The 25,247-nt window shown below is 46.5% G+C and overlaps 1 protein-coding gene across 4 annotated transcripts in view; it reads right to left on the bottom strand.

Moving 5' to 3' along the window:
- Window positions 1-25,247, bottom strand: part of LOC137347060 (granulocyte colony-stimulating factor receptor-like) — a 568,030-nt gene that overhangs the window by 89,085 nt on the left and 453,698 nt on the right. For all 4 annotated transcript variants that reach the window (XM_068011070.1, XM_068011069.1, XM_068011068.1 and 1 more), the window contains 3 exons: window positions 19,223-19,305; window positions 17,414-17,636; window positions 9,540-9,728 (listed from right to left, as the gene is read on the bottom strand). In XM_068011070.1, coding sequence (XP_067867171.1) covers window positions 9,540-9,728; window positions 17,414-17,636; window positions 19,223-19,305 — 495 coding nt within the window. The remainder of the gene's footprint in view (window positions 1-9,539; window positions 9,729-17,413; window positions 17,637-19,222; window positions 19,306-25,247) is intronic.

The raw sequence follows: 25,247 nt of genomic DNA on the forward strand, positions 1-25,247 counted from the left end.
CACAGTGCTCAGTACTCGGTCCCCTGCTTTTTGTGGTGTATATTAATGATTTGGATATAAATGTAGGGGGCATGATCAAGATATTTGTGAAAGTCAAAAAGATTGGCCGTGTGGTAGATAGCGAGGAGGATAGCTGTAGGCTGCAGGAAGATATTGATGGTCTGGTCAGATAGGCAGAAAAGTGGCAAATGGAATTCAACTTGGAGAAGTGTGAGGTGATGCATTTGGGGAGGTCAAACAAGGCAAAGGAATACACGATTCATGGGAAAGTACTGAGAAGTGTAGAGAAAGTGAGAGACCTTGGAGTGAATGTCCACAGATCCCTGAAGGTAGCAGGACAGGTCGATAAGGTGGTTAAGAAGGCATATGGAATCCTTTCCTTTATTATCCGAGGTACAGAATACAAGAGTAGGGAGGTTATGCTGGAACTGTATAACTCATTGGCTAGGCCACAACTCTGGTCACCTCATTTCAGAAAGGATGTAATTGCACTAGCGAGGGTACAGAGGAGATTTACGAGGATGTTGCCAGAACTGAAAAAATGCAGTATGAGGAAAGATTGGATAGACTGGGGTTATTCTCCTTGGAGCAGAGAAGGCTGAGGGGAGATCTGATTGAAATGCAGAATATTTTGAGGGGCCTGGATAGAGTGGAGGTGAAGGGTCTGTTCAACTTCGCAGAGAGGACAGTGACGAGGTGGAATAGATTTAAAGTGATTGGTATAAAAATGAGAGGGGAGATGAGGGAAAGCTTTTTCACCCAGACGGTGGTGATGGTTTGGAACTCACTGCCTGATAGGGTAGTTGAGGCAGAGACCCTCAACTCATTCAAAAGGAGTCTGGATATGCAACTCGGGTGCCGTAATCTGCAGGGCTATGGACCAAATGCTGGAAGGTGGGATTAGAATATATTGGTGGGTCATTTTTCGGCCAGCACAGACATGATGGACCAAGTGGTCTCTTTCTGTGCCTTAAACTTTCTGTAAAGCACTGGTTAGACCCCCACAAGAGTACTGCATCCAGCTCTGGCCAGCACACTTTAGGAAAGATGTGAAGATTGTTGAGACGGTCCAGAGGAGATTTACCAGAATGGTTCCAGGGATGGAGGATTTTAGCTACAAGATTAGGTTGGAAAAACTGGGGTTGCTCTTCTTGGAGCAAAGGAGATTGAGCAGAGATTTAATAGAGGCATGCAAGGTTGTCACAGGTTTAGGTAAGTAGATAAAAAATACTGTTCCCATTAGTTGATGGTCCAACGACCAAGGGATACAGATTTAAGGTTTTGGGCAAGAGATACACAGTGGAATGTGAGGAAGGATTTTTTCTTTTACACAGTGAGTGGTAATGACTTGGAACTTGCTGCCTGTGAGCATGGTGGAAGTGTAGACCATGAATGATTTCAAAAGGAAATTGGATAGACACTTGAGGGAAATAAACTTGCAGGGCTACGGAATCGAGCAGGGAAATGGGACTGACTGGATTGCTCTGCAGAGAGCTAGCATGGACTTGATAGACCAAATGGCATCTTTCTGTGCCGTTGTGAGATCTGTGGAGGGCCACCTTTGCTTTTCTCCCTCTCCTTTGTGTTCTGTGCTTTCTCATTCTGTGACAAGTAAAAGAACAAATGTATGAGAATCCGATGGATGAAGTGCATTTGCTGAGGGTGACTATGAGGGAGAGGCATCAAACTGCATAAAGATAAGGCTGACTGATAATTGGATGGATAGATGGGGATGTGAGGAAGTATATAATGAAGGATGGGTTCACCTGCATGGTAAGTGGGTGTGAGGAGTGATGTGATGGAGTAGGGTTAACAAGGTAGAGTGAGGGGGTGGGGTGATGCTCACAACAGGAACTAAGTGAATGTGGAACTATATTTACCTTTCCTGCCCTGGTTAGGTTATTAAAGTGCACTGAATCCAGGAGTGTGGCACAATGGTCCTACTGCTCGCCTCCTGGGCCACCTCCAGGCACATCTTTAATGTAGCAGCAGCAGGTTAGTTCCCATTGCTGGGGAAGAGTATCTCTCTCCTGCTCCTCACTGCCCCAAGCTACACATCAACCCAAAATCAGCAAGGAAATGATAATGAGGTGGCTGTGTGAAAATACCACAGACCAAGGTGCTGAAGCTTCTTCAGGGTTACACTATTATCTCATCCCCTCTGCTTTCAAGATGCCTCTGAGTTATAATTGGGGACATATAGAGTACAAAAGCAAGGAAGTTATGCTTCTTTTGGGCCTCCTTATCTCGAGAGACAATGGATACGCGCCTGGAGGTGGTCAGTGGTTTGTGAAGCAGCGCCTGGAGTGGCTATAAAGGCCAATTCTGGAGTGACAGGCTCTTCCACAGGTGCTGCAGAGAAATTTGTTTGTTGGGGCTGTTGCACAGTTGGCTCTCCCCTTGCGCCTCTGTCTTTTTTCCTGCCAACTACTAAGTCTCTTCGACTCGCCACAATTTAGCCCTGTCTTTATGGCTGCCCGCCAGCTCTGGCGAATGCTGGCAACTGACTCCCACGACTTGTGATCAATGTCACACGATTTCATGTCGCGTTTGCAGACGTCTTTATAACGGAGACATGGACGGCCGGTGGGTCTGATACCAGTGGCGAGCTCGCTGTACAATGTGTCTTTGGGGATCCTGCCATCTTCCATGCGGCTCACATGGCCAAGCCATCTCAAGCGCCGCTGACTCAGTAGTGTGTATAAGCTGGGGATGTTGGCCGCTTCAAGGACTTCTGTGTTGGAGATATAGTCCTGCCACCTGATGCCAAGTATTCTCCGAAGGCAGCGAAGATGGAATGAATTGAGACGTCGCTCTTGGCTGGCATACGTTGTCCAGGCCTCGCTGCCGTAGAGCAAGGTACTGAGGACACAGGCCTGATACACTCGGACTTTTGTGTTCCGTGTCAGTGCGCCATTTTCCCACACTCTCTTGGCCAGTCTGAACATAGCAGTGGAAGCCTTACCCATGCGCTTGTTGATTTCTGCATCGAGAGACAGGTTACTGGTGATAGTTGAGCCTAGGTAGGTGAACTCTTGAACCACTTCCAGAGCGTGGTCGCCAATATTGATGGATGGAGCATTTCTGACATCCTGCCCCATGATGTTCGTTTTCTTGAGGCTGATGGTTAGGCCAAATTCATTGCAGGCAGACGCAAACCTGTCGATGAGACTCTGCAGGCATTCTTCAGTGTGAGATGTTAAAGCAGCATCGTCAGCAAAGAGGAGTTCTCTGATGAGGACTTTCCGTACTTTGGACTTCGCTCTTAGACGGGCAAGGTTGAACAACCTGCCCCCTGATCTTGTGTGGAGGAAAATTCCTTCTTCAGAGGATTTGAACGCATGTGAAAGCAGCAGGGAGAAGAAAATCCCAAAAAGTGTGGGTGCGAGAACACAGCCCTGTTTCACACCACTCAGGATAGGAAAGGGCTCTGATGAGGAGCCACCATGTTGAATTGTGCCTTTCATATTGTCATGGAATGAGGTGATGATACTTAGTAGCTTTGGTGGACATCCGATCTTTTCTAGTAGTCTGAAGAGACCACGTCTGCTGACGAGGTCAAAGGCTTTGGTGAGATCAATGAAAGCAATGTAGAGGGGCATCTGTTGTTCACGGCATTTCTCCTGTATCTGACGAAGGGAGAACAGCATGTCAATAGTCGATCTCTCTGCACGAAAGCCACACTGTGCCTCAGGGTAGACGCGCTCGGCCAGCTTCTGGAGCCTGTTCAGAGCGACTCGAGCAAAGACTTTCCCCACTATGCTGAGCAGGGAGATTCCACGGTAGTTGTTGCAGTCACCGCGGTCACCTTTGTTTTTATAGAGGGTGATGATGTTGGCATCGCGCATGTCCTGGGGTACTGCTCCCTCGTCCCAGCACAGGCATAGCAGTTCATGTAGTGCTGAGAGTATAGCAGGCTTGGCACTCTTGATTATTTCAGGGGTAATGCTGTCCTTCCCAGGGGCTTTTCCGCTGGCTAGGGAATCAATGGCATCACTGAGTTCCGATTTGGTTGGCTGTATGTCCAGCTCATCCATGACTGGTAGAGGCTGGGCTGCATTGAGGGCAGTCTCAGTGACAGCATTCTCCCTGGAGTACAGTTCTAGGTAGTGCTCAACCCAGCGGTCCATCTGTTTGCGTTGGTCAGTGATTATGTCCCCCGATTTAGATTTGAGGGGGGTGATCTTCTTGATGGTTGGCCCAAGAGCTCTCTTCATGCCATCATACATTCCTCTGATGTTTCCGGTGTCTGAGGCCAGCTGAATATGACTGCATAGGTGTTGCCAGTAGTCGTTTGCGCAACGCCTAGCTGTTCTTTGTGCAGTACTTCTGGCTGCTTTAAGTGCTGCGGATGTTAAATCGCTGGGGGCTTTCTTGTAGTTCAAAAGTGCAATGCGCTTAGCGGCTATGACAGGTTCCAGCTCTTCATTATGAGATTGAAACCAGTCTGCATTTCTCTTCGCACTTTTGCCGTAGGTGGTCAAAGCTGACTCATAGATGGCGTCTCTGATGTGGGCCCACTTGGTCTCAGCATCCCCTGTGGGAGTGTTTTGAAGGGCTGTTACAAGTGAATTTAGAAATTTTTGTAACAGCTGTGGGTGAGAAATTCTGCTCGTGTTGATGCGCGGGTGGCCCTTCTGCTTGGAATGATGCAACTTCTTTGGTCTGAGCCTAACCTTGCTGCACACCAGGGAGTGGTCGGTGTCGCAGTCCGCACTGTGGAAGCTGCGTGTGATTTGAACACTGTTTAAGGCGGCTCGCCTTGTGACAATGAGGTCTAGCTGGTGCCAACGACGTGATCTTGGGTGCCTCCATGAAACCTGGTGACAGGGTTTAGTGTGAAAGAACGAGTTGGTGATGCAGAGGTTATGATAGGTACACAACTCAAGCAGTCTCTGCCCGTTCTCATTCATCCTTCCAACGCCATAGCGCCCAAGGCAGGAGGGCCATGAGTCATGGTCGGCCCCAACCCTGGCATTAAAGTCCCCCAGCAGGAATAGGTGTTCGGTGTTGGGGATGCTGCTAATGATGTTATGGAGTTGTTCATAGAACTGGTCTTTAGCTTCAGGTGCGGAACAGAGTGTTGGAGCATAGATGCTGAGTAGGTGTACTGGACCAGAGGTGGTGAGCAGTCGGATGGACAGTATGCGTTCCGAGCCATTTGAGGGAGGCTCTATCATGCTGAGCAAGGAGTTTCTGATGGCGAAGCCCACTCCATGCTGTCTTGGTTCTTCAGGATCCCTGCCCTGCCAGAAGAAGGTGTAGTCTTGCTCTGCTAGAGAGCCACTCGCGGGGAGGCGAGTCTCCTGAAGAGTATTTGCTGAGGGTGACTATGAGGGAGAGGCATCAAACTGCATAAAGATAAGGCTGACTGATAATTGGATGGATAGATGGGGATGTGAGGAAGTATATAATGAAGGATGGGTTCACCTGCATGGTAAGTGGGTGTGAGGAGTGATGTGATGGAGTAGGGTTAACAAGGTAGAGTGAGGGGGTGGGGTGATGCTCACAACAGGAACTAAGTGAATGTGGAACTATATTTACCTTTCCTGCCCTGGTTAGGTTATTAAAGTGCACTGAATCCAGGAGTGTGGCACAATGGTCCTACTGCTCGCCTCCTGGGCCACCTCCAGGCACATCTTTAATGTAGCAGCAGCAGGTTAGTTCCCATTGCTGGGGAAGAGTATCTCTCTCCTGCTCCTCACTGCCCCAAGCTACACATCAACCCAAAATCAGCAAGGAAATGATAATGAGGTGGCTGTGTGAAAATACCACAGACCAAGGTGCTGAAGCTTCTTCAGGGTTACACTATTATCTCATCCCCTCTGCTTTCAAGATGCCTCTGAGTTATAATTGGGGACATATAGAGTACAAAAGCAAGGAAGTTATGCTAAACCTTTATAAATCACTGTTCAGCCCTAGCTGGAGAATTCTGTTCTATTCTGGGCACCACACTTTAGGAAGGATGTCAAGGCCTTAGAAAGGGTGCAGAGGAGATTTACTAGAATGGTACCAGGTAAGAGGGACTTCAGTTACCTGGGAGATTGGAGGAGCTGGGTTTGCTCACCTTAGAGAACAGAAGGTCACGAGGATATTTAATAAAGGTGTTCAATATCAAGAGGGTTTTTGATAGAGTAGATAATGAGAAGTTGCTTCCACTGGCAGGAGGGTCAGTGGCCAGAGGGCACAGATTTAAGAAAATTGTCAAAATAAAACACTGGCGGCACAGTGACGCAGTGGTTAGCACTGCAGCCTCACAGCTCCAGGGACCCGGGTTCGATTCTGGGCACTGCCTGTGCGGAGTTTGCAAGTTTTCCCTGTGACCGTGTGGGTTTTTGCCGGGTGCTCCGGTTTCCTCCCACCACCAAAGACTTGCAGGTGATTGTAAATTGGCCATGTAAATTGCCCCTAGTATAGGTACGTGGTAGGGAATATGGGATTACTGTAGGATTAGTATAAATGGGTGGTTCTTGGTCGGCACAGACTCGGTGGGCCGAAGGGCCTGTTTCAGTGCTGTATCTCCAAAAAAAATACACTGCGGGAAATGACGAGAATAAGAGTTACATAGAAACAGAGAAAATAGGAGTAGGCCATTTGGCCCTTCGAGCCTGCTCTGCCATTCATGGCTGATCATCCAACTCAGTAACCTGTTCCCACTTTCGCCCATACCCTTTGATCCCTTTAGACTCAAGAGCTATATCTAACTCCTTTTTGAAAACATACAATGTTTTGGCCTCAACTGCTTTCTGTGATAGCGAATTCCACAGGCTCACCACTCTCTGGGTGAAGAGATTTCTCCTCATCTCAGTCCTGAAAGGTTTACCCCGTATCCTTAGACTATGACCCCTGGTTCTGGACTCCACCACCATCGGGAACATCCTTCCTGCATCTATCCTGTCAAGTCCTGTTAGAATTTTATAGGTTTCTATGAGATCCCTCCTCACTCTTCTGAACTCCAGCGAATATAATCCTAACCGACTCAATCTTTATTTATTTTTTATTTAGAGATACAGCACTGAAACAGGCCCTTCGGCCCACCGAGTCTGTGCCGACCAACAAACACCTCTCCTCATATGTCAGTCCTGCCATCCCAGGAATCAGTCTGGTAAACCTTCGCTGCACTCCCTCTATAGCAAGAACATCCTTCCTCAGATAAGGAGACCAAAATTGCACACAATATTCCAGGTGTGGCCTCACCAAGGCCTTGTATAATTGCAGCAAGACATCACTGCTTCTGTATTTGAATCCTCTCGCTATGAAGGCCAACATACCACTTGCCTTTTTTACCGCCTGTTGCACCTGCATGCTTACCTTCAGCTACTGGTGTACGAGAACACCCAGGTCTCACTGCATATTCCCCTCTCTCAGTTTATAGCCATTCAGATAATAATTTGCCTTCCTGTTTTTGCTACCAAAGTGGATAACCTCACATTTATCCACATTATACTGCATCTGCTATGCATTAGCCCATTCACTCAACTTGTCCAAATCACCCTGAAGCCTCTTTGCATCCTCCTCACAACTCACCCTCCCACCCAGTTTTGTGTCATCTGCAAACTTAGTTCCCTCATCTAAATTATTAATGTATATTGTGAATAGCTGGGGTCCTAGCACCAATCCCTGCGGTACCCCACTAGTCACTGCCTGCCATTTCGAAAAAGACCCATTTTTCCCTACTCTTTGTTTCCTGTCCGCCAACCAATTTACTATCCATCGCAGTACACAACCCCCAATCCCATGCACTTTAATTTTACATGCTAATCTCTTATGTGGGACTTTGTCGAAAGCCTTCTGGAAGTCGTAAATAAACCACATCCACTGGCTTCCCTTATCAACTCTACTAGTTTCATCCTCGAAGAATTCTGGTTGATTTGTCAAGCGTGATTTCCCTTTCGTAAATCCATGCTGACTCTGCCCAATTCTACCACTGCTCTCTAAGTGCTCTGCTATAAAATCTTTGATAATGGACTCTAGAATTTTCCCCACTACCGACGTCAGGCTGACTGGTCTATAATTCCCTGCTTTCTCTCTACCTCCCTTTTTAAATAGTGGGGTTACGTTAGCTACCCTCCAATCTGTAGGAACTCTTCCAGAGTCTATAGAATCTTGGAAGATGACCACCAATGCATCCACTATTTCTAGGGCCACTTCCTTAAGTACTCTGGGATGCATACCATCAGGCCCTGGGGATTTATCGGCTTCAATCCCATCAATTTCCCCAACACCATTTCTCTACTAAATACTGATTTCTTTCAGTTCCTCTCTCTCACTGAGCCCTGTGTTCCCCAACATTTCTGGTATTATATTTGTGTCCTCCTTTGTGAAGACAGAACCCAAGTATGCATTTAGTTGGTCAGCCATTTCTTTGTTCCCCATAATAAATTTCTCAGTTTCTGACTGTAAGGGACCTACATTTGTCTTCACCAATCTTTTTCTCTTCACATACCTGTAGAAACTTTTACAGTCAGTTTTTATGTTCCCCGCAAGCTTACTCTCGTACTCTATTTTCCCCTTCTTAATCAATCCCTTGGTCCTCCTTTGCTGAATTCTAAACTGCTCCCAATCCTCAGGTCTGTTGTTTTTCCTGGCAAATTTATATGCCACTTCCTTGGATCTAATGCTATATCTAATTTCCCTTGTAAGCCATTGTTTGGCTACCTTTCCCGTTTTACTTTTGCGCCAGACAGGGATAAACAATTGTTGCAGTTCATCCATGCGCTCTTTAAATGTTTGCCATTACTTATCCATTGTCATCCCTTTAAGTAACGTTTCCCAATCCATCATGGCCAACTCGCACCTCATACCTTCGTAGTTTCCTTGACTAAGATTCAGGACCCTTGTCTCAGAATCAACTACATCACTCTCCATCTTGATGAAGAATTCTATCATATTATGTTTGCTCGTTCCCAAGGGGTCTCGCACCACTAGATTGTCAATTATTTCTCTCTCATTACACAATACCCATCTCGGATGGCCTGTCCTCTAGTTGGTTCCTCAACGTATTGGTCCAGAAAACCATCCCGTATACACTCCAAGAATTCCTCCTCTGTGGTATTGTGACTAATTTGATTTGCCCAATCTATATGCAGATTAAAATCGCACATAATTACAGATGTTCCTTTCTCGCATGCATCTCTAATTTCCTGTTTAATGCCATTCCCAACATCACCTCTACAGTTTGGGGGTCTATATACAACCCCCACTAACGTTTTTTGCCCCTTAATGTTTCTCAGCTCCACCCATACAGATTCCACATCATCAGAGCTAATATCTTTCCTCACTATTGCGTTAATTTCCTCTTTAACCAGCAATGCAACTCCACCGCCTCAGTTAGTAACTGAGTTGCTAGCATCTGGAATACACAGCCTGAAAGGGATTGGACAAATAGTTGAAAAGGATAACTTTAGAGGACTATGGGGACAGACCTGGAGAATGCAGCAAATTGAAAAGCTCTTGCAAAGATATGGCGCAGGCACAATGGGATGAATGGCCTGCTTTGGTGCTGTATGATTCTATGATTATAGATAATTGCTTCATACCTTGTAGAACAGAACTGGTGCTTTCAGATGAAACTTTTTTCCAGTTGATTTCGCAAGGAATTCCGTCTGATATTTCACACCATTCAACTACATAGCCAAGAAGTGAAGCTTTGGGTGCAGACCAATTAATTTGGAGACTGTGCTCAGAAATTGGAATGACGGATACTTTCATGAGAAGAGGAGCCATGGCTGAAGAAGGAGAAAGAGAAAATTATTCACATATCAGAGACTCCGAATAAACAATAAACCAACTCAGAATATTGACTGCCAACTGGGAAATGTGTTCAATGATATGTAGATTCCTATTGTACAGAGTGTGGATACTTCATGCTAAATGGTTGAGCTGAGTACTTTTTTAGTTGGAGCAGAGAAAGGGTTTGATATTTACCATGACCGGTTGAGACAAGGTAGACAAAGAAAAGCTGATGGGACAAAGACCAGGTGACAGTGAGGAGGGATGATATGTTAGAAGGATCATCAATTCAGGCCATATGGATTGGACTTAGGAACAAAAAAGGGGCAGTCACATGACTAGAAATGTACTATAGGCCTCCAAACAGAGATAGAAGAACAGATATGTAGGCAAATCTCTGAGAAGTGCAAAGGCAATAGGGCAGAAATAATAGGGGATTTTAACTACCCCAATATTAACTGGGATAGTTTTAGTGTGAAAGGAACAGAATTCTTAAGGTGCATTCAGGAGAACATTTTTGACCCATATGTAGCCAGACCAAGAAGAAAGATATGGTTCTAGACTTAGTTTTAGGGAATGAAGCTTCACAGGTGGAAGGAGTGACAGTGGGAGAGCATTTTGGTGGTAATGATCATAATTCAGTTAGTTTTTAGCATACTTATGGAAAAGGTCAAAGATTGAACAGGAGTTCCAGTTCTAAATTGGGGTAAGGTCAATTTTACTAAACTGAGAAGTGATTTAGCAAAAAGTGGACTGGAAACAGAGCAGTGGGAGGCATTCAAAGGGGAGATTCAGGGGTTCAGAGTAAACATATTCCCACAAAGTAAAAGGGTGAGGCGGCCAAATCTAGAGCCCCTGAATGTCAAGGAGCCTACAGGGTAAGATAAGGCAGAAAAGGAAAGCTATGTCCAACACTGAGAACTCAATACTGCAGAAAGCCAAGAGGAGTATAGAAAGTGGAAGGGTGAAATCAAAAAGGAAATTAGGAAAGCAAAGAGAGGGCATGAAATAATATTGGCAAGCAAAATCAAGGTGAACCCAAAAGATGTTTTATCAATGCATGAGGATAATTAAGGAAACAGTGGTGCCCATAAAAGACCAAAAGGGAGGCGGAAGAGGTTGGTATTGCTCTTAATGAATACTTTACATCTGTCTTCACAAAAAAGCGGAACAATGTAGACATCGTAGTGAAGGATGTGAAGTATTGGATGTGATAAACATAGGGGGAGAGGAAGTATTAAGGGGATTAGCATTCTTGAAAGTGGATAAATCACCAGGGCCAGATGAAATGTACCCCAGGCTGTTAAAAGACAAAGAGGAAATAGCAGAAGATCTGACCATCATTTTCCAGTCCTCACTGGATACAGAGGATACAGTGGTACCAGAGGATTGGAGGACTGGTAACGCTCTACCTCTGTTTAAAAAAGGAACAAAAGATAGATCGAATAATTACAGCCCAGTCAGTCTAACCTGGGCAAATTACTGGAATCAATTCTGAGAGACAGGATAAACTCACTTAGAAAGGCACAGGTTTATCAAGCAGATTCAGCATGGATTTGTTAAAGGAACGTTGTGTCTGACTAACTTGATTGAATTTTTTGAGGAAGTAACAAGGAAGATAGATAAGGGTAGTGCAGTTGATGTGGTCCACATGAATTTTAGCAAGGCTTTTGACAAGGTCCCACATGGAAGATTTGTTTAAAAAAAAGTCCATGAGATCCAGGGGAATAGAGCAAAATACAAAATTGTCTCAGTGATAGGAAACAACCAACTGGTGTTTTTGTGACCGGAGGGCTGTTTCCAGTGGCATTCTGCAGGGATCAGTACCGGGTCCCCTGCTTTTTGTGGTATATATTAATGATTTGGACTTAATGGAGGGGAATGATCAAGACGTTTGCAGATGACACAAAAATTGGCCGTGTGGTTGATAGTGAGGAGGATAGCTGTCGACTGCAGGAAGATATCAATGGACTGGTCAGCTGGGCAGAAAAATGGCAAATGGAATTCAACCCAGACAGCTGTGGGAGATGCATTTGGGGAGGAATGCACAATAAATGGGAGGATACTGAGAGGTGCAGAGGAAGTGAGGGACCTTGGACTGAATGTCCACAGATCCCTGAAATAGTTGGACAGGTCGATAAGGTGGTTAAGAAGGCATATGGAATCCTTTCCTTTATTAGCCGAGGTATAGAATATAAGAGCAGGAAGGTTCTGCTGGAACTGTATAACTCATTGGTTAGGCCACAACTTGAGTACTGTGTGCAGTTGTGGTCGCCTCATTACAGAAAGGATGTAATTGTGCTGGAGAGGCTACAGAGGAGATTTACGAAGATGTTGCCAGGACTGCAAGGTTGCAGCTAAGAAGAAAGATTGGATAGGCTGGGGTTGTTCTCCATGGAACAGAGAAGGTTGAAGGGAGATCTGATTGAAATGTACAAAATTGTGAGGGGTCTGACAGAGTGGATGGGAAGGACCAATTTACCTTAGCAGAGAGGTCAGTGACTGGGGGCATAGATTTTAAGTGATTGGTGGAGGATTAGAGGGGAATGAGGAAAAATCTTTTCACCCAGAGGATGGTGGGGGTCTGGAACTCACTGCCAGAAAGTGTGGCAGAGGGGGAAATGCTCAACTCATTTAAAAGATGTCTCGATGTGCACCTGAATTGCTGTAATCTGCAGGGCTACGGACCAAATGCTGGAAAGTGGGATTAGACTGGGTGGCTCATCTTCTCGGCCTGATATCATGAAAGAAACTCCAGGATGGTAAGTTGCCTCCCTGGTGCCAGGGTCAAGGATGTCTCTGAATGGGCAGGGGGCATTCTGAAGAGGGAGGGTGAACAGCCAGAGGTTGTGGTACACATTGGTACTAACGACATAGGCAGGAAGAGTGACGAGGTCCTGCAGGGGGTGTTTAGGGAATTAGGTATAAAGGTAAAAGACAGGATCTCTCCAGTTGTAATCTCAGGATTACTCCCTGTGCCACGTGCCAGTGAGGCTAGAAATGGGAAGACAGTGCAGCTAAACAGCTGGTGTCGGAGGGAGGGTTTCAGATATCTGGGTCATTGGGATCGGTATAAGAAGGACGGGTTGCATCTAAACTGGAGGGGCACAAATATCCTGGCTGCGAGGTTTGCTAGCGTCACTCAGGAGGGTTTAAACTAGCGTGGCAGGGGGGTGGGAACCAGAGCAGTAGGTCAGCAGGTGAAATAACTGAAGGGGAAGTAGTGAATAAGGCCAGTAAGACTGAGAGGAAGAGCAGGCAGGGAGATGTTGCTGAGCACAGCAGGACTGGTGGTCTAAAGTGCATTTTATTTATTGATTTAGTTAGAGATACAGCACTGAAACAGGCCCTTCGGCCCACTGAGTCTGTGCCGACCAAGAACCACCCATTTATACTAACCCTACTGTAATCCCATATTCCCTACCACCTACCTACACGAGGGGCAATTTACAATGGCCAATTCACCTATCACCTGCAAGTCTTTGGCAGTGGAAGGAAACCGGAACACCCGTCGAAAACCCACGCAGACACAGGGAAAACTTGCAAACTCCGCACAGGCAGTACCCAGAATTGAACCTGGGTCCCTGGAGCTGTGAGGCTGTGGTGCTAACCACTGCACCACTGTTTCAATGCAAGAAGTATAACAAGTAAGGCAGATGAACTTAGAGCTTGGATTAGTACTTGGAACTATGATGTTGTTGCTATTACAGAGACTTGGTTGAGGGAAGGACAGGATTGGCAGCTAAACGTTCCGGGATTTAGAAGCATCAGGCGGGATAGAGGGGGATGTTAAAGGGATGGGGGAGTTGCAATACTGGTTAAGGAGAATATCACAGCTGGACTGCGGGAGGACACCTCGGAGGGGTCATGCAGCGAGGCAATATGGGTGGAGCTCAGGAATAGGAAGGGTGCAGTCACGATGTTGGGCGTTTACTACAGGCCTCCCAACAGCCAGCGGGAGATAGAGGAGTAGATATGTAGACAGATTTTGGAAAGATGTAAAGGTAACAGGGTTGTAGTGGTGGGTGATTTTAACTTCCCCTATATTGACTGGGACTCACTTAGTGCGAGGAGCTTGGATGGGGCAGAATTTGTAAGGAGCATCCAGGAGGGCTTTTTGAAACAATATGTAGATAGCCCAACTCGGGAAGGGGCCGTACTGGGCCTGGTATTGGGGAATGAGCCCAGTCAGGTGGTCAAAGTTTCAGTAGGGGAGCATTTCGGAAACAGTGACCATAATTCTATAAGTTTGAAGGTACTTGTGGATAAGGATAAGAGTAGCCCTCGGGTGAAGGTGCTAAATTGGGGGAAGGTTAATTATAACAATATTAGGCAGGAACTGAAGAATTGAGATTGGGGGTGGCTGTTTGAGGGTAAATCAACATCTGACATGTGGGAGTCTTTCAAACATCAGTTGATTAGAATCCAGGACCGGTATGTTCCTGTGAGGAAGAAGGATAAGTTTGGCAAGTTTCAGGAACCTTGGATAATGAGGGATATTGTGAGCCTAGTCAAAAAGAAAACGGAAGCATTCGTAAGGGCTAGAAGGCTGGGGACAGACGAAGCCTTTGAAGAATATAAAGAAAGTAGGAAGGAACTTAAGCAAGGAGTCAGGAGGGCTAAAAGGGGTCATGAAAAGTCATTGGCAAACAGGATTAAGGAAAATCCCAAGGCTTTTTATACGTATATAAAGAGCAAGAGGGTAGCCAGGGAAAGGGTTGGCCCACTCAAGGACAGAGGAGGGAATCTATGCGTGGAGCCAGAGGAAATGGGCGAGGTACTAAATGAGTACTTTGCATCAGTATTCACCAAAGAGAAGGACTTGGTGGATGATGAGTCTAGGGAAGGGAGTGTAGATCGTCTCAGTCATGTCGATATCAAAAGGAAGGAGGTGTTGGGTGTCTTGCAAAGCATTAAGGTAGATAAGTCCCCAGGGCCTGATGGGATCTACCCCAGAATACTGAGGGAGGCAAGGGCGGAAAGTGCTGGGGCCTTGACAGAAATCTTTGTATCCTCATTGGCTACAGGTGAGGTCCCAGAGGACTGGAGAATAGCCAATGTTGTTCCTTTGTTTAAGAAGGGTAACAAGGATAATCCAGGAAATTAGAGGCCAGTGAGCCTTACGTCAGTGGTAGGGAAATTATTAGAGAGAATTCTTCGGGACAGGATTTACTCCCATTTGGAAACAAATGGACTTATTAGCGAGAGGCAGCATGGTTTTGTGAAGGGGAGGTTGTGTCTCACTAATTTGATTGAGTTTTTTGAGGAAGTGACGAAGATGATTGATGAAGGAAGGGCAGTGGATGTTTTCTATATGGACTTCAGTAAACCCTTTAATAAGGTCCCTCATAGCAGACTGGTACAAAAGGTGAAGTCACACGGGATCACACGGTGAGCTGGCAAGATGGATACAGAACTGGCTCGGTCATAGAAGACAGAGGGTAGCAGTGGAAGGGTGCTTTTCTGAATGGAGGGATGTGACCAGTGGTGTTCCGCAGGGATCAGTGCTGGGTCCTTTGCTGTTTGCAATATATATAAATGATTTGGAGGAAAATGTAGCTGGTCTGATTAGTACGTCTGCGGACGACACAAAGGTTGGTGGAGTTGCGGATAGCGATGAAGATTGTCAGAGGATACAGCAGGATATAGATCGGTTGGAGGCTTGGGAGGAGAAATGGCAGATGGAGTTTAATCCGGACAAATGTGAGGGAATGCATTTTGGAAGATCGAATACAGGTGGGAAGTATACAGTAAATGGCAGAACCCTTAGGAGTATTGGCAGGCAGAGAGATCTGGGCGTACAGGTCCACAGATCACTGAAAGTGGCAACACAGGTGGATAAGGTAGTCAAGAAGGCATACGGTATGCTTGCCTTCATCGGTCGGGGTATAAAGTATAAAAATTGGCAAGTCATGCTGCAGCTGTACAGAACCTTAGTTAGGCCACGCTTGGAATATTGTGTACAATTCTGGTCGCCACACTACCAGAAGGATGAGTGCCTGGAACTTGCTGCCAGGGGAGGTGGTGGAAGCAGATACGATAGCGATGTTTAAGAGACATCTTGACAAATATATGAATAGGAAGGGAATAGAGGGATATGGGCCCCGGAAGTGCAGAAGGTGTTAGTTTCGGCAGGCAAAAGATTGGCGCAGGCTTGGAGGGCCGACTGGCCTGTTCCTGTGCTGTACTGTTCTTTGTTCTTTTGTTCTTTGATGTGGAGGCTTTGGAGAGGGTACAGAAGTGGTTTACCAGGATGTTGCCTGGTCTGGAGGGTATGAGGAGAGGCTGGATAAACTTGGATTGTTTTCACTGGAACGACGGAGGTGGAGGGGCAACAAAGTTATGAGTGGCATGGACCGAGTGGATAGTCAGAAGATTTTTCCCACGGTGGAAGAGTCCGTTACTAGGGGACATAGGTTTAAGGTGCGAGGGGCAAAGTTTAGAGGCGATGTGCGAGGCAAGTTTTTTACGCAGATGGTGGTGAGTGCCTGGAACTTGCTGCCGGGGGAGGTGTTGGAAGCACGTACGATAGCGACGTTTAAGAGGCATCTTGACAAATACATGAATAGGATGGGAATAGAGGGATACGGACCCTGGAAGTGCAGAAGGTTTTAGTTTAGACAGGCATCAAGATCGGCGCAGGCTTGGAGGGCCGAATGGCCTGTTCCTGTGCTGTACTGTTCTTTGTTCTTTTTGTTTCTGTGCCATAAACTTTGTATGATTCTATGATTGTATTCACTTCTTTCCTCCCGCCCTCTCTTTAACTTTCTCTCAGTTTCACTTTCTTTCTACTGTTCTATTTCATCTCCCTTGATGTTCAAAAATGTGCTCTGTTTTGATCTTTGTTACACTTCAAAACAAATTCAGGCCCTAAATGAATTGCTAAATGTCGTTATTTGCTGCCCCTCCCTACCCTCTCCCTAGTCCTATCCCTCCTCTTCCCTACCCTCACCCCTTCCCCTCTCCCTTCCCCCATCATCTCTCACTCCCTGCCCTTTCCTCTCCCTCTCCATCCCTTTTCTAAGCCCAACACCCTTCCGACCTCTCCCTCCCTCCCACACCTACTCTTCCCCTCTCCCTTCCCTAACTCGTCCTGTCATCGCCTACCATTCTCTCCCTCACCTTCTCCCCTTACTCTCCTCATCTTTCCCATCCAGCCCTCATCTTTTCTCTCTCTCTCCCATCCCACTCTCCTTCTTCCTACCCTCCTCCTTGCCCTCCATCCCCAACCCTCTCCTGCACCCACCCTCCTTCCCAACCCCTCCCCATTTTCCAATCTCTCCCTCCCTTCCTCTCCACACCACACTCTCTCCCTCTCTGTTCCTACTCTCTATCCCCCTGACTGTCACCTCCCTGACCCCTCTTGACCCTTCCTCTCTCCCGATCCCCCGTCTTTTTACCCCACTCTCCCTCCTGGTCCCTCCCAAACCTGACCATTTTCTTGACCCCTACCTCTGTCGCTGCCTCTCTTCCCACTCCTCCATCTCTCCCACTCTCTCAACAACTTCCTTTCTCCCTCTGCCTCTCTCCTCTCTCTTCCTCTCCCATATCCTCTCTGTCTGGCCCAGACACTCCACTTTGTGGCTGCTGCTATTTTCTACCACTGGTGTGGAATGCATATGCTGGAATATCCCCATTCGCTCAATGGTTGAGAAATTGAGGTGTCCTATGTGAAACATGCCTGCCTGACGGACAGTCTTCACCGTCAGCAGTGCTGCAGGTGATTCGCCGGCACTGTTGTAAGCTCGAACACAGATGTTGCCAGCTCCTTTTGGTGCTGAGATTCTGCAGCTCAGGCTGGTTGTGTTGCACAAAGTGATCTCAGGATGACTGGTGTTGGGTTCAGGCCTGTAGGTCACCCTGTAGCCCCTGATCCTCCCGTTCACTTCCGAGTCTGTCAGTTCCTGTTGAGATATTAAAAATGTACTCAAAACTTCACAAGAGAAAGCAAAGTGACCTTGGCCAAAACCTGCCCAGATCACCAGATTCACACCTGCCCAACATGCCATCATTATTTCTGCAGAAGTTTCGTCCTCAATTGGGCATCATATTCACAGACTAATCATAGGGCATGATTTCCCTAATCCGAGTTCCACACAACCCATCTTGGTCAAACCCAGTCCACTCCTCGCTCTGCCACTGTTAATCCACTCCTAACTCATCCTCGTTAACTCACTCCTAACTCTTCCTCGTTAATCCACTCCTAACTCTGCCTGGGGGATATCATTGAGAAGGACATAACTGCGACTCAACAATGTACTGACAGAAGTCCCACACGTAATTTTCACAATAACAAAGAGGATGGAGGAGTCCAACAGATGCCGCAATCCCCTCAGAACCCCCCCACCCCACCAAATCCGCAGATCCTGTGTACCAATTATCGTATCACTCGGCCAATCATCTCAGCTCCAGGACATCACTGCAGGAGTTCCTCAGATTAGTCTCCTCGGTCCAACCATCTTCAGCTGCTTCATCAACGACTTTCCCTCCACCATAAAAACAGAAGTGGGGATGTTCGCTGATGATTGCAGTGTTCAGTAGCATTTGCAACTCCTCAGATACTGAAGCAGTCTGTGCCTGCATGCAGCAAGACTAGGACAATATTCAGGCTTGGGCTGATAAGTGGCAAGTAATATTAGTGCCACACAAGTGTCAGGCAATAACCATCTCCAACAAGAGAGAATTTAACCATCTCCCCTTGACATTCAATGGCATTACCATCACTGAATTCCCACCATCAACATCGTGGGGGTTACCATTGACCAGAAACATAACTGGAGTAGCCATATAAATACTGTGGTTACAACAGCAGGCAGAGATGGGGAATTCTGTGGCGAGTAACTCACCTCCTGACTCCCCAAAGCCTGTCCACCATCTACAAGGCACAAGTCAGGAGTGTGATGGAATACTCTCCACTTGCCTGGATGACTCCAGCTCCAACAACACTCAAGAAGCTCGACACCATCCAGGACAAAGCAGCCCGCTTGACTGGCACCTAATCCACCACCTTCAACATTCATTCCCTCCACCACCAATGCACCATGCTGAAATCTGTACCATCTACAAGATGCACTGCAGCAACTCACCAAGGCTCCTTCAACAACACCTTCCAATCCCGCAACCTCTACCACCTGGAAGGACAGGGGGCAGCAGACGCATGGGAACACCACCACCTGCAAGTTCCCCTCCAAGTCACACACCATCCTGACTTGGAACAATATCGCCGTTCCTTCACTGTCACTGGGTCAAAATCCTGGAACCCCATTCGTAACAGCACTCTGTGTGTACCTACACAACAAGGATTACAGCGGGTCAAGAAGGCGACTCGCCACCATCATCTCAAGGGCAATTAGGGATGGACAACAAATGCTGGCCTTGCCAGCGATGCTCACATCCGATGAATGAATTAAAAACGTGCCCTGAGTTCTCACAATCCCCACCGACCCTGCAGCTACAGAACATGAATCAACCATCTCACAAATATCCTCACCTTCCAAAACAGCTGGATGTACATTTTTCTATCTTGAGTGGAATCTTCAAAATGCCACCAAACATCAGGAATTCCCACAGGAGCTGAAACAGAAATAAGGGCATTTAATGTGAGGTTTATTCTGTAGCTAAACTGTGCTATACCTTCCTGGGAGTATTTGATGGGACAGTAAAATGGCTAAATTGTGGCGAGTCGAAGAGACTTAGTAGTTGGCAGGAAAAAAGACAGAGGCGCAAGGGGAGAGCCAACTGTGCAACAGCCCCAACAAACAAATTTCTCTGCAGCACCTGTGGAAGAGCCTGTCACTCCAGAATTGGCCTTTATAGCCACTCCAGGCGCTGCTTCACAAACCACTGACCACCTCCAGGCGCGTATCCATTGTCTCTCAAGATAAGGAGGCCCAAAAGAAAGAAAAGAAAGTAAAAAGGGAGCTTTACTCTTTATCTAAACCATGCTGGAGCTTCCTGTGGAGTATTTTCTGGTACAATGTGGAGGCAGTTTTACAATCTACCTAAACTGTGTTGCACCTGCCCTGGGAATGTGTAATGGAAAGTGGAGAGGAGGTTATATCCTTTGAATAACTCTCGATACCTGTCCTGGGAGTGTTTGATGGGACAGTGTAGAGGCACCTGGATTCTGTATCTGACATGATGTAGCATCCCTGGGTGTGTTTCATGGTACAATCATAGAATCATAGAAAAGTACAGCACTGAAGGAGGTCATTTAGCCCACTGAATCTGCTCCTTCAAAAGCAATCCAGTTACTTTCACTCCCACACTCTTTTCCCTTTTTCTCCCTTATTTAGCCAATTCCCCTCTGAAAGCTACTGAATCTGTATCCATCATCCTATCAAGCAATGCATCCCAATCCTAACCACTCACTGCATAAAAATGTTTTTCTCATGTCACCAAACACTTTAAATCTTTTAATTAACCTTACAGTTATTGGGAACAGTTTTTATCCATTTACTTTATAGAAACTCTTCATGATTTTAAACACCTCTATCAAATCTCCTCTTACCCTACTGTGTTCCAGGGAGAAGAGCCCCAACTTCTCCAGTTGATCCACATAACCGTAATCCCTCATGCCCGGAACCATTCGAATAAATCTCTTCTGTAATGTATTCACATCCTTCCTAAACTGCAGTCCCTAGAATTAGATACAGTAATCTAGTTGGGGCAAACTCGCCTTTATATAGGTTTAGCTTAACTTCCTGACTTTTGTATTTGATACCTCGATTTATGCTCAGTTACCCTAAAGGCCTGCTCAGGTTGGGAAAAAGAACCCGACCCAAACCCCACTGAACCACAGCAGACCCGAGCCCGACCCAGCCCGAGTCCCTCCGATTTTGTCCCGACCCCGACTCGAGCCGACCCGACCATCCCTTTACTTACCTTCCTGACACCGAAGCTGCAGTCATATTGACATCACTCACTCACTGCGCAGACTCAGTTTCATCCCAGACTCCCAGCTCAGCTAAGTTTTTTAATTTCAATACGTACCAGCAAAGCACTTACCCTGTGAGTTCAGCCCAACCCGACAGGGCCCGACCCGGAAGAGGGGCCCAACCCAACCCGAACCCGTCGGGCCTGGGTCAGGTAGCAGGCCTTTAAGTCATCCTATCCTTAATTGTAGACTCAAATAATTTCCCGACAACAGATGTTAGGGTTCTAGTCGAGAATTCCCTGGTCACCTTCTGTCACCACTCTTAAGTAATGGAGTCACATGCCCAATTTTCCAATCGAAAGGAACGTTCCTGAATCAAGAGAACTGCTCCTGGGGATTTGTTACTCTTTAGTGCCATTATTTTCTTCATTACTGTTATTTTGATTATGTTTTGATTATAGACAGTAAATGGCAGAACCCTTAGGAGTATTGACAGGCAGAGAGATCTGGGCGTACAGGTCCACAGGTCACTGAAAGTGGCAACGCAGGTGGATAAGGTAGTCAAGAAGGCATACGGCATGCTTGCCTTCATCAGTCGGGGCACAGAGTATAAAAATTGACAAGTCATGCTGCAGCTGTACAGAACCTTAGTTAGGCCACACTTAGAATATTGCGTGCAATTCTGGTCGCCACACTACCAGAAGGATGTGGAGGCTTTGGAGAGGGTACAGAAGAGGTTTACCGGGATGTTGCCTGGTCTGGAGGGCATTAGCTATGAGGAGAGGTTGGATAAACTCGGATTGCTTTCACTGGAACGGCGGAGGTGGAGAGGCAACATGATAGAGGTTTACAAAGTTATGAGCGGCATGGACAGAGTGGATAGTCAGAAGCTTTTTCCCAGGGTGGAAGAGTCCGTTACTAGGGGACATAGGTTTAAAGTGAGAGGGGCAAAGTTTTGAGGGGATGTGCGAGGCAAGTTCTTTACACAGAGGGTGGTGAGTGCCTGGAACTTGCTGCCGGGGGAGGTGGTGGAAGCAGGTACGATAGCGACGTTTAAGAGGCATCTTGACAAATACATGAATAGGATGGGAATAGAGGGATACGGTCCCCGGAAGTGCAGAAGGTTTTAGTTTTGGCAGGCATCAAGATCGGCGCAGGCTTGGAGGGCCGAATGGCCTGTTCCTGTGCTGTACTGTTCTTTGTTCTTTGTTAATTTTAATGAGACCCTGTCCCTGATTCAATATTAGTTGCCTTGTGATGTCTGGCTTGCTGACCTCTGCTAACTGTAAATACTGATATCAAGTCATCATCAGCATGTCGCAATTTCCTGATTTTCACTGACAATTTCACCATTAGCAATTTTCAAAAGACCCACATTGATCCTGTAAAGAACTGTAAATTATTTTGTGTTGATTTTTACATCCATTGCAAGTTTCTTTTCATATTCTTACTATCTGTTTTGGCACCCTTCACTGTTCTTTTTGTCTCTCCCATTGTCCAGGAGGTGATTCACTTTGGAAGGAGTAACAGGAATGCAGAGTACTGGGCTAATGGGAAGATTCTTGGTAGTGTAGATGAACAGAGAGATCTTGGTGTCCAGGTACATAAATCCCTGAAAGTTGCTAACCAGGTTAATAGGGCTGTTAAGAAGGCATATGGTGTGTTAGCTTTTAATAGTAGGGGGATCGAGTTTCGGAGCCACGAGGTCATGCTGCAGCTGTACAAAACTCTGGTGAGGCCGCACCTTGAGTATTGCGTGCAGTTCTGGTCACCGCATTATAGGAAGGATGTGGAAGCTATGGAAAGGGTGCAGATGAGATTTACTAGGATGTTGCCTGGTATGGAGGGAAGGTCTTACGAGGAAAGGCTGAGGGACTTGAGGTTGTTTTCGTTAGAGAGAAGGAGGAGGAGAGGTGACTTAATAGAGACATACAAGATAATCAGAGGGTTAGTTAGGGTGGATAGTGGGAGTCTTTTTCCTCGGATGATGATGGCAAACACGAGGGGACATAGCTTTAAGTTGAGGGGTGATAGATATAGGACAGATGTTAGAGGTAGTTTCTTTACGCAGAGAGTAGTAGGGGCGTGGAATGCCCTGCCTGCAACAGTAGTAGACTCGCCAACTTTAAGGGCATTTAAGTGGTCATTGGATAGACATATGGATGAAAATGGAATCATGTAGGTCAGATGGTTTCACAGGTCGGCGCAACATCAAGGGCCGAAGGGCCTGTACTGCGCTGTAATGTTCTAATTCTAATTCGCTACTTTTTGCATTTTTGTATTTTTTTTCTTTTAAAAGAACAAAGAACAGTACTGCACAGGAACAGGCCATTCGGCCCTCCAAGCCTGCGCCGATCTTGATGCCTGCCTAAACTAAAACCTTCTGCACTTCCGGGGTCCGTATCCCTCTATTCACATCCTATTCATGTATTTGTCAAGATGCCTCTTAAACGTCGCTATCATACCTGCTTCCACCACCTCCCCCGGCAGCAAGTTCCAGGCACTCACCACCCTCTGTGTAAAGAACTTGCTTTATGTTTTATATTGTTTCTTACCTCTTTAGTTTTCCATGGATTTTTTGGCAAGTAGAGGTCTTGCCCCTTAGGGGTATAAACTGGTTATGTATCACATTAAATTCTTTTCTGAACACCTCCCATTGATCTTGTGTCATTTTACCCATTAACAGATTTGTCCATATAATAAAAGCAAAATACTGCAGATGCTGGAAGTCTGAATAAAACCAAAAAGTGCTGGAAATACGCAGCAGGTCTGACAGCATCTGTGCAGAGAGAAGCAAAGTTAACGTTTCAGGTCAGTGACCTTTCATCAGAATAGATCTGTCCAGTTAACTGTGGACCGACTTTGTCACATCCTAAGGCAGCCTTACCTAATCTAGTATCTTAGTAGCTGTTTCATATTTCTCCCTTTCAAGCAGTACATTGAGCTCAATCATATTAAGAGGCCAGAATTTTTAGGAGCGCAGATGTCTCAGAGGATGTGGGGCTAGGGAAGATTACAGAAATAGGGAAGGGAGAGGTCATGAAGGGATCTGAAAACAAGGATGAGAATTTTTAAACAATATGAAGAATGCCCATGCTATCTGAGTAAGAATGATGACACAAGGATTGTACTGGACACGGAGTTATGTACTTTGAAAGGAACCATACTGACCTGTAGGTGTGACATAGTCTGTGGAAATACTCCAGATGATGATTCTCCAAGCTGCAAATTGGCCTTGTAAAACGAATATAGAGCATTAAGGTAAAGGAAACCATTGTGTGATGACCATGGCAGTCAGCATAACAGGAGGAATGACTGAATGCCTCCTCCTGAGGTCCCCAACATCACAGATGCCAGACTTCAACCAATCTGATTCAGTCCACGTGATATCAATAAATGACTGAAGGCACTGGATACTGCAAAGGTTATGGGCCCTGACAATATTCCGGCAATAGTACTGAAGACCTGTGCCCCAGAACTTGCGGCCCCCCTAGCCAAGCTGTTCCAGTACAGCTACAACACTGGAATGTGGAAAATTGCCCAGGTATGTCCTGTACACAAAAAGCAGGACAAGTCCAACCCGCCAACTACCGCCCCATCAGCCTACTCTCAATCATCAGTAAAGTGATGGAAGGTGTCATCAACAGTGCCATCAAGCGGCACTTGCTTAGCAATAACCTGCTCAGTGACGTTCAGTTTAGGTTCCGCCAGGGCCACTCAGCTCCTGACCTCATTACAGCCTTGGTTCAAACATGGACAAAAGAGCTGAACTCAAGAGGTGAGGTGAGAGTGACTGCCCTTGACATCAAGGCAGCATTTGACTGAGTATGGCATCAAGGTGCCCTAGCAAAACTGAGGTCAATGGGAATCAGGGAGGAAAACCCTCCTTTGGCTGGAGTCATACCTAGCACAAAGGAAGATGGCTGTGGTTGTTGGAGGTCAATCATCTGAGATCCAGGACATCACTGCAGGAGTTCCTCAGGGTAGTGTCCTAGGCTCAACCATCTTCAGCTGCTTCATCAATGACCTTCCTTCAATCATAAGGTCAGAAGTGGGGATGTTCGCTGATGATTGCACAATATTCAGCACCATTTGTGACTCCTCAGATACTGAAGCAATCCGTGTAGAAATGCAGCAAGACCTGGACAACATCCAGGCTTGGGCTGATAAGTGGCAAGTAACATTCGCGCCACACAAGTGCCAGGCAATGACCATCTCCAACACGAGAAAATCTAACCATCTCTCCTTGACATTCAACGCATTACCATCGCTGAATCCCCCACTATCAACATCCTAGGGGCTACCATTGACCAGAAACTGAACTGGAGTAGCCATATAAATACCGTGGCTACAAGAGCAGGTCAGAGGCTAGGAATCCTGCGGCGAGTAACTCACCTCCTGACTCCCCAAAGCCTGTCCACCATCTACAAGGCACAAGTCAGGAGTGTGATGGAATACTCTCCACTTGCCTGGATGGGTGCAGCTCCAACAACACTCAAGAAGCTCAACACCATCCAGGACAGTGCAGCCCGCTTGATTGGCACCCCATCTACAAACATTCACTCCCTCTACCACCGAGGCACAATTGGCAGCAGTGTGTACCATCTACAAGATGCACTGCAGCAATGTACCAAGGCTC

This window comes from Heterodontus francisci, chromosome 31, assembly GCF_036365525.1.
Source record: "Heterodontus francisci isolate sHetFra1 chromosome 31, sHetFra1.hap1, whole genome shotgun sequence".
Taxonomy (NCBI): domain Eukaryota; kingdom Metazoa; phylum Chordata; class Chondrichthyes; order Heterodontiformes; family Heterodontidae; genus Heterodontus; species Heterodontus francisci.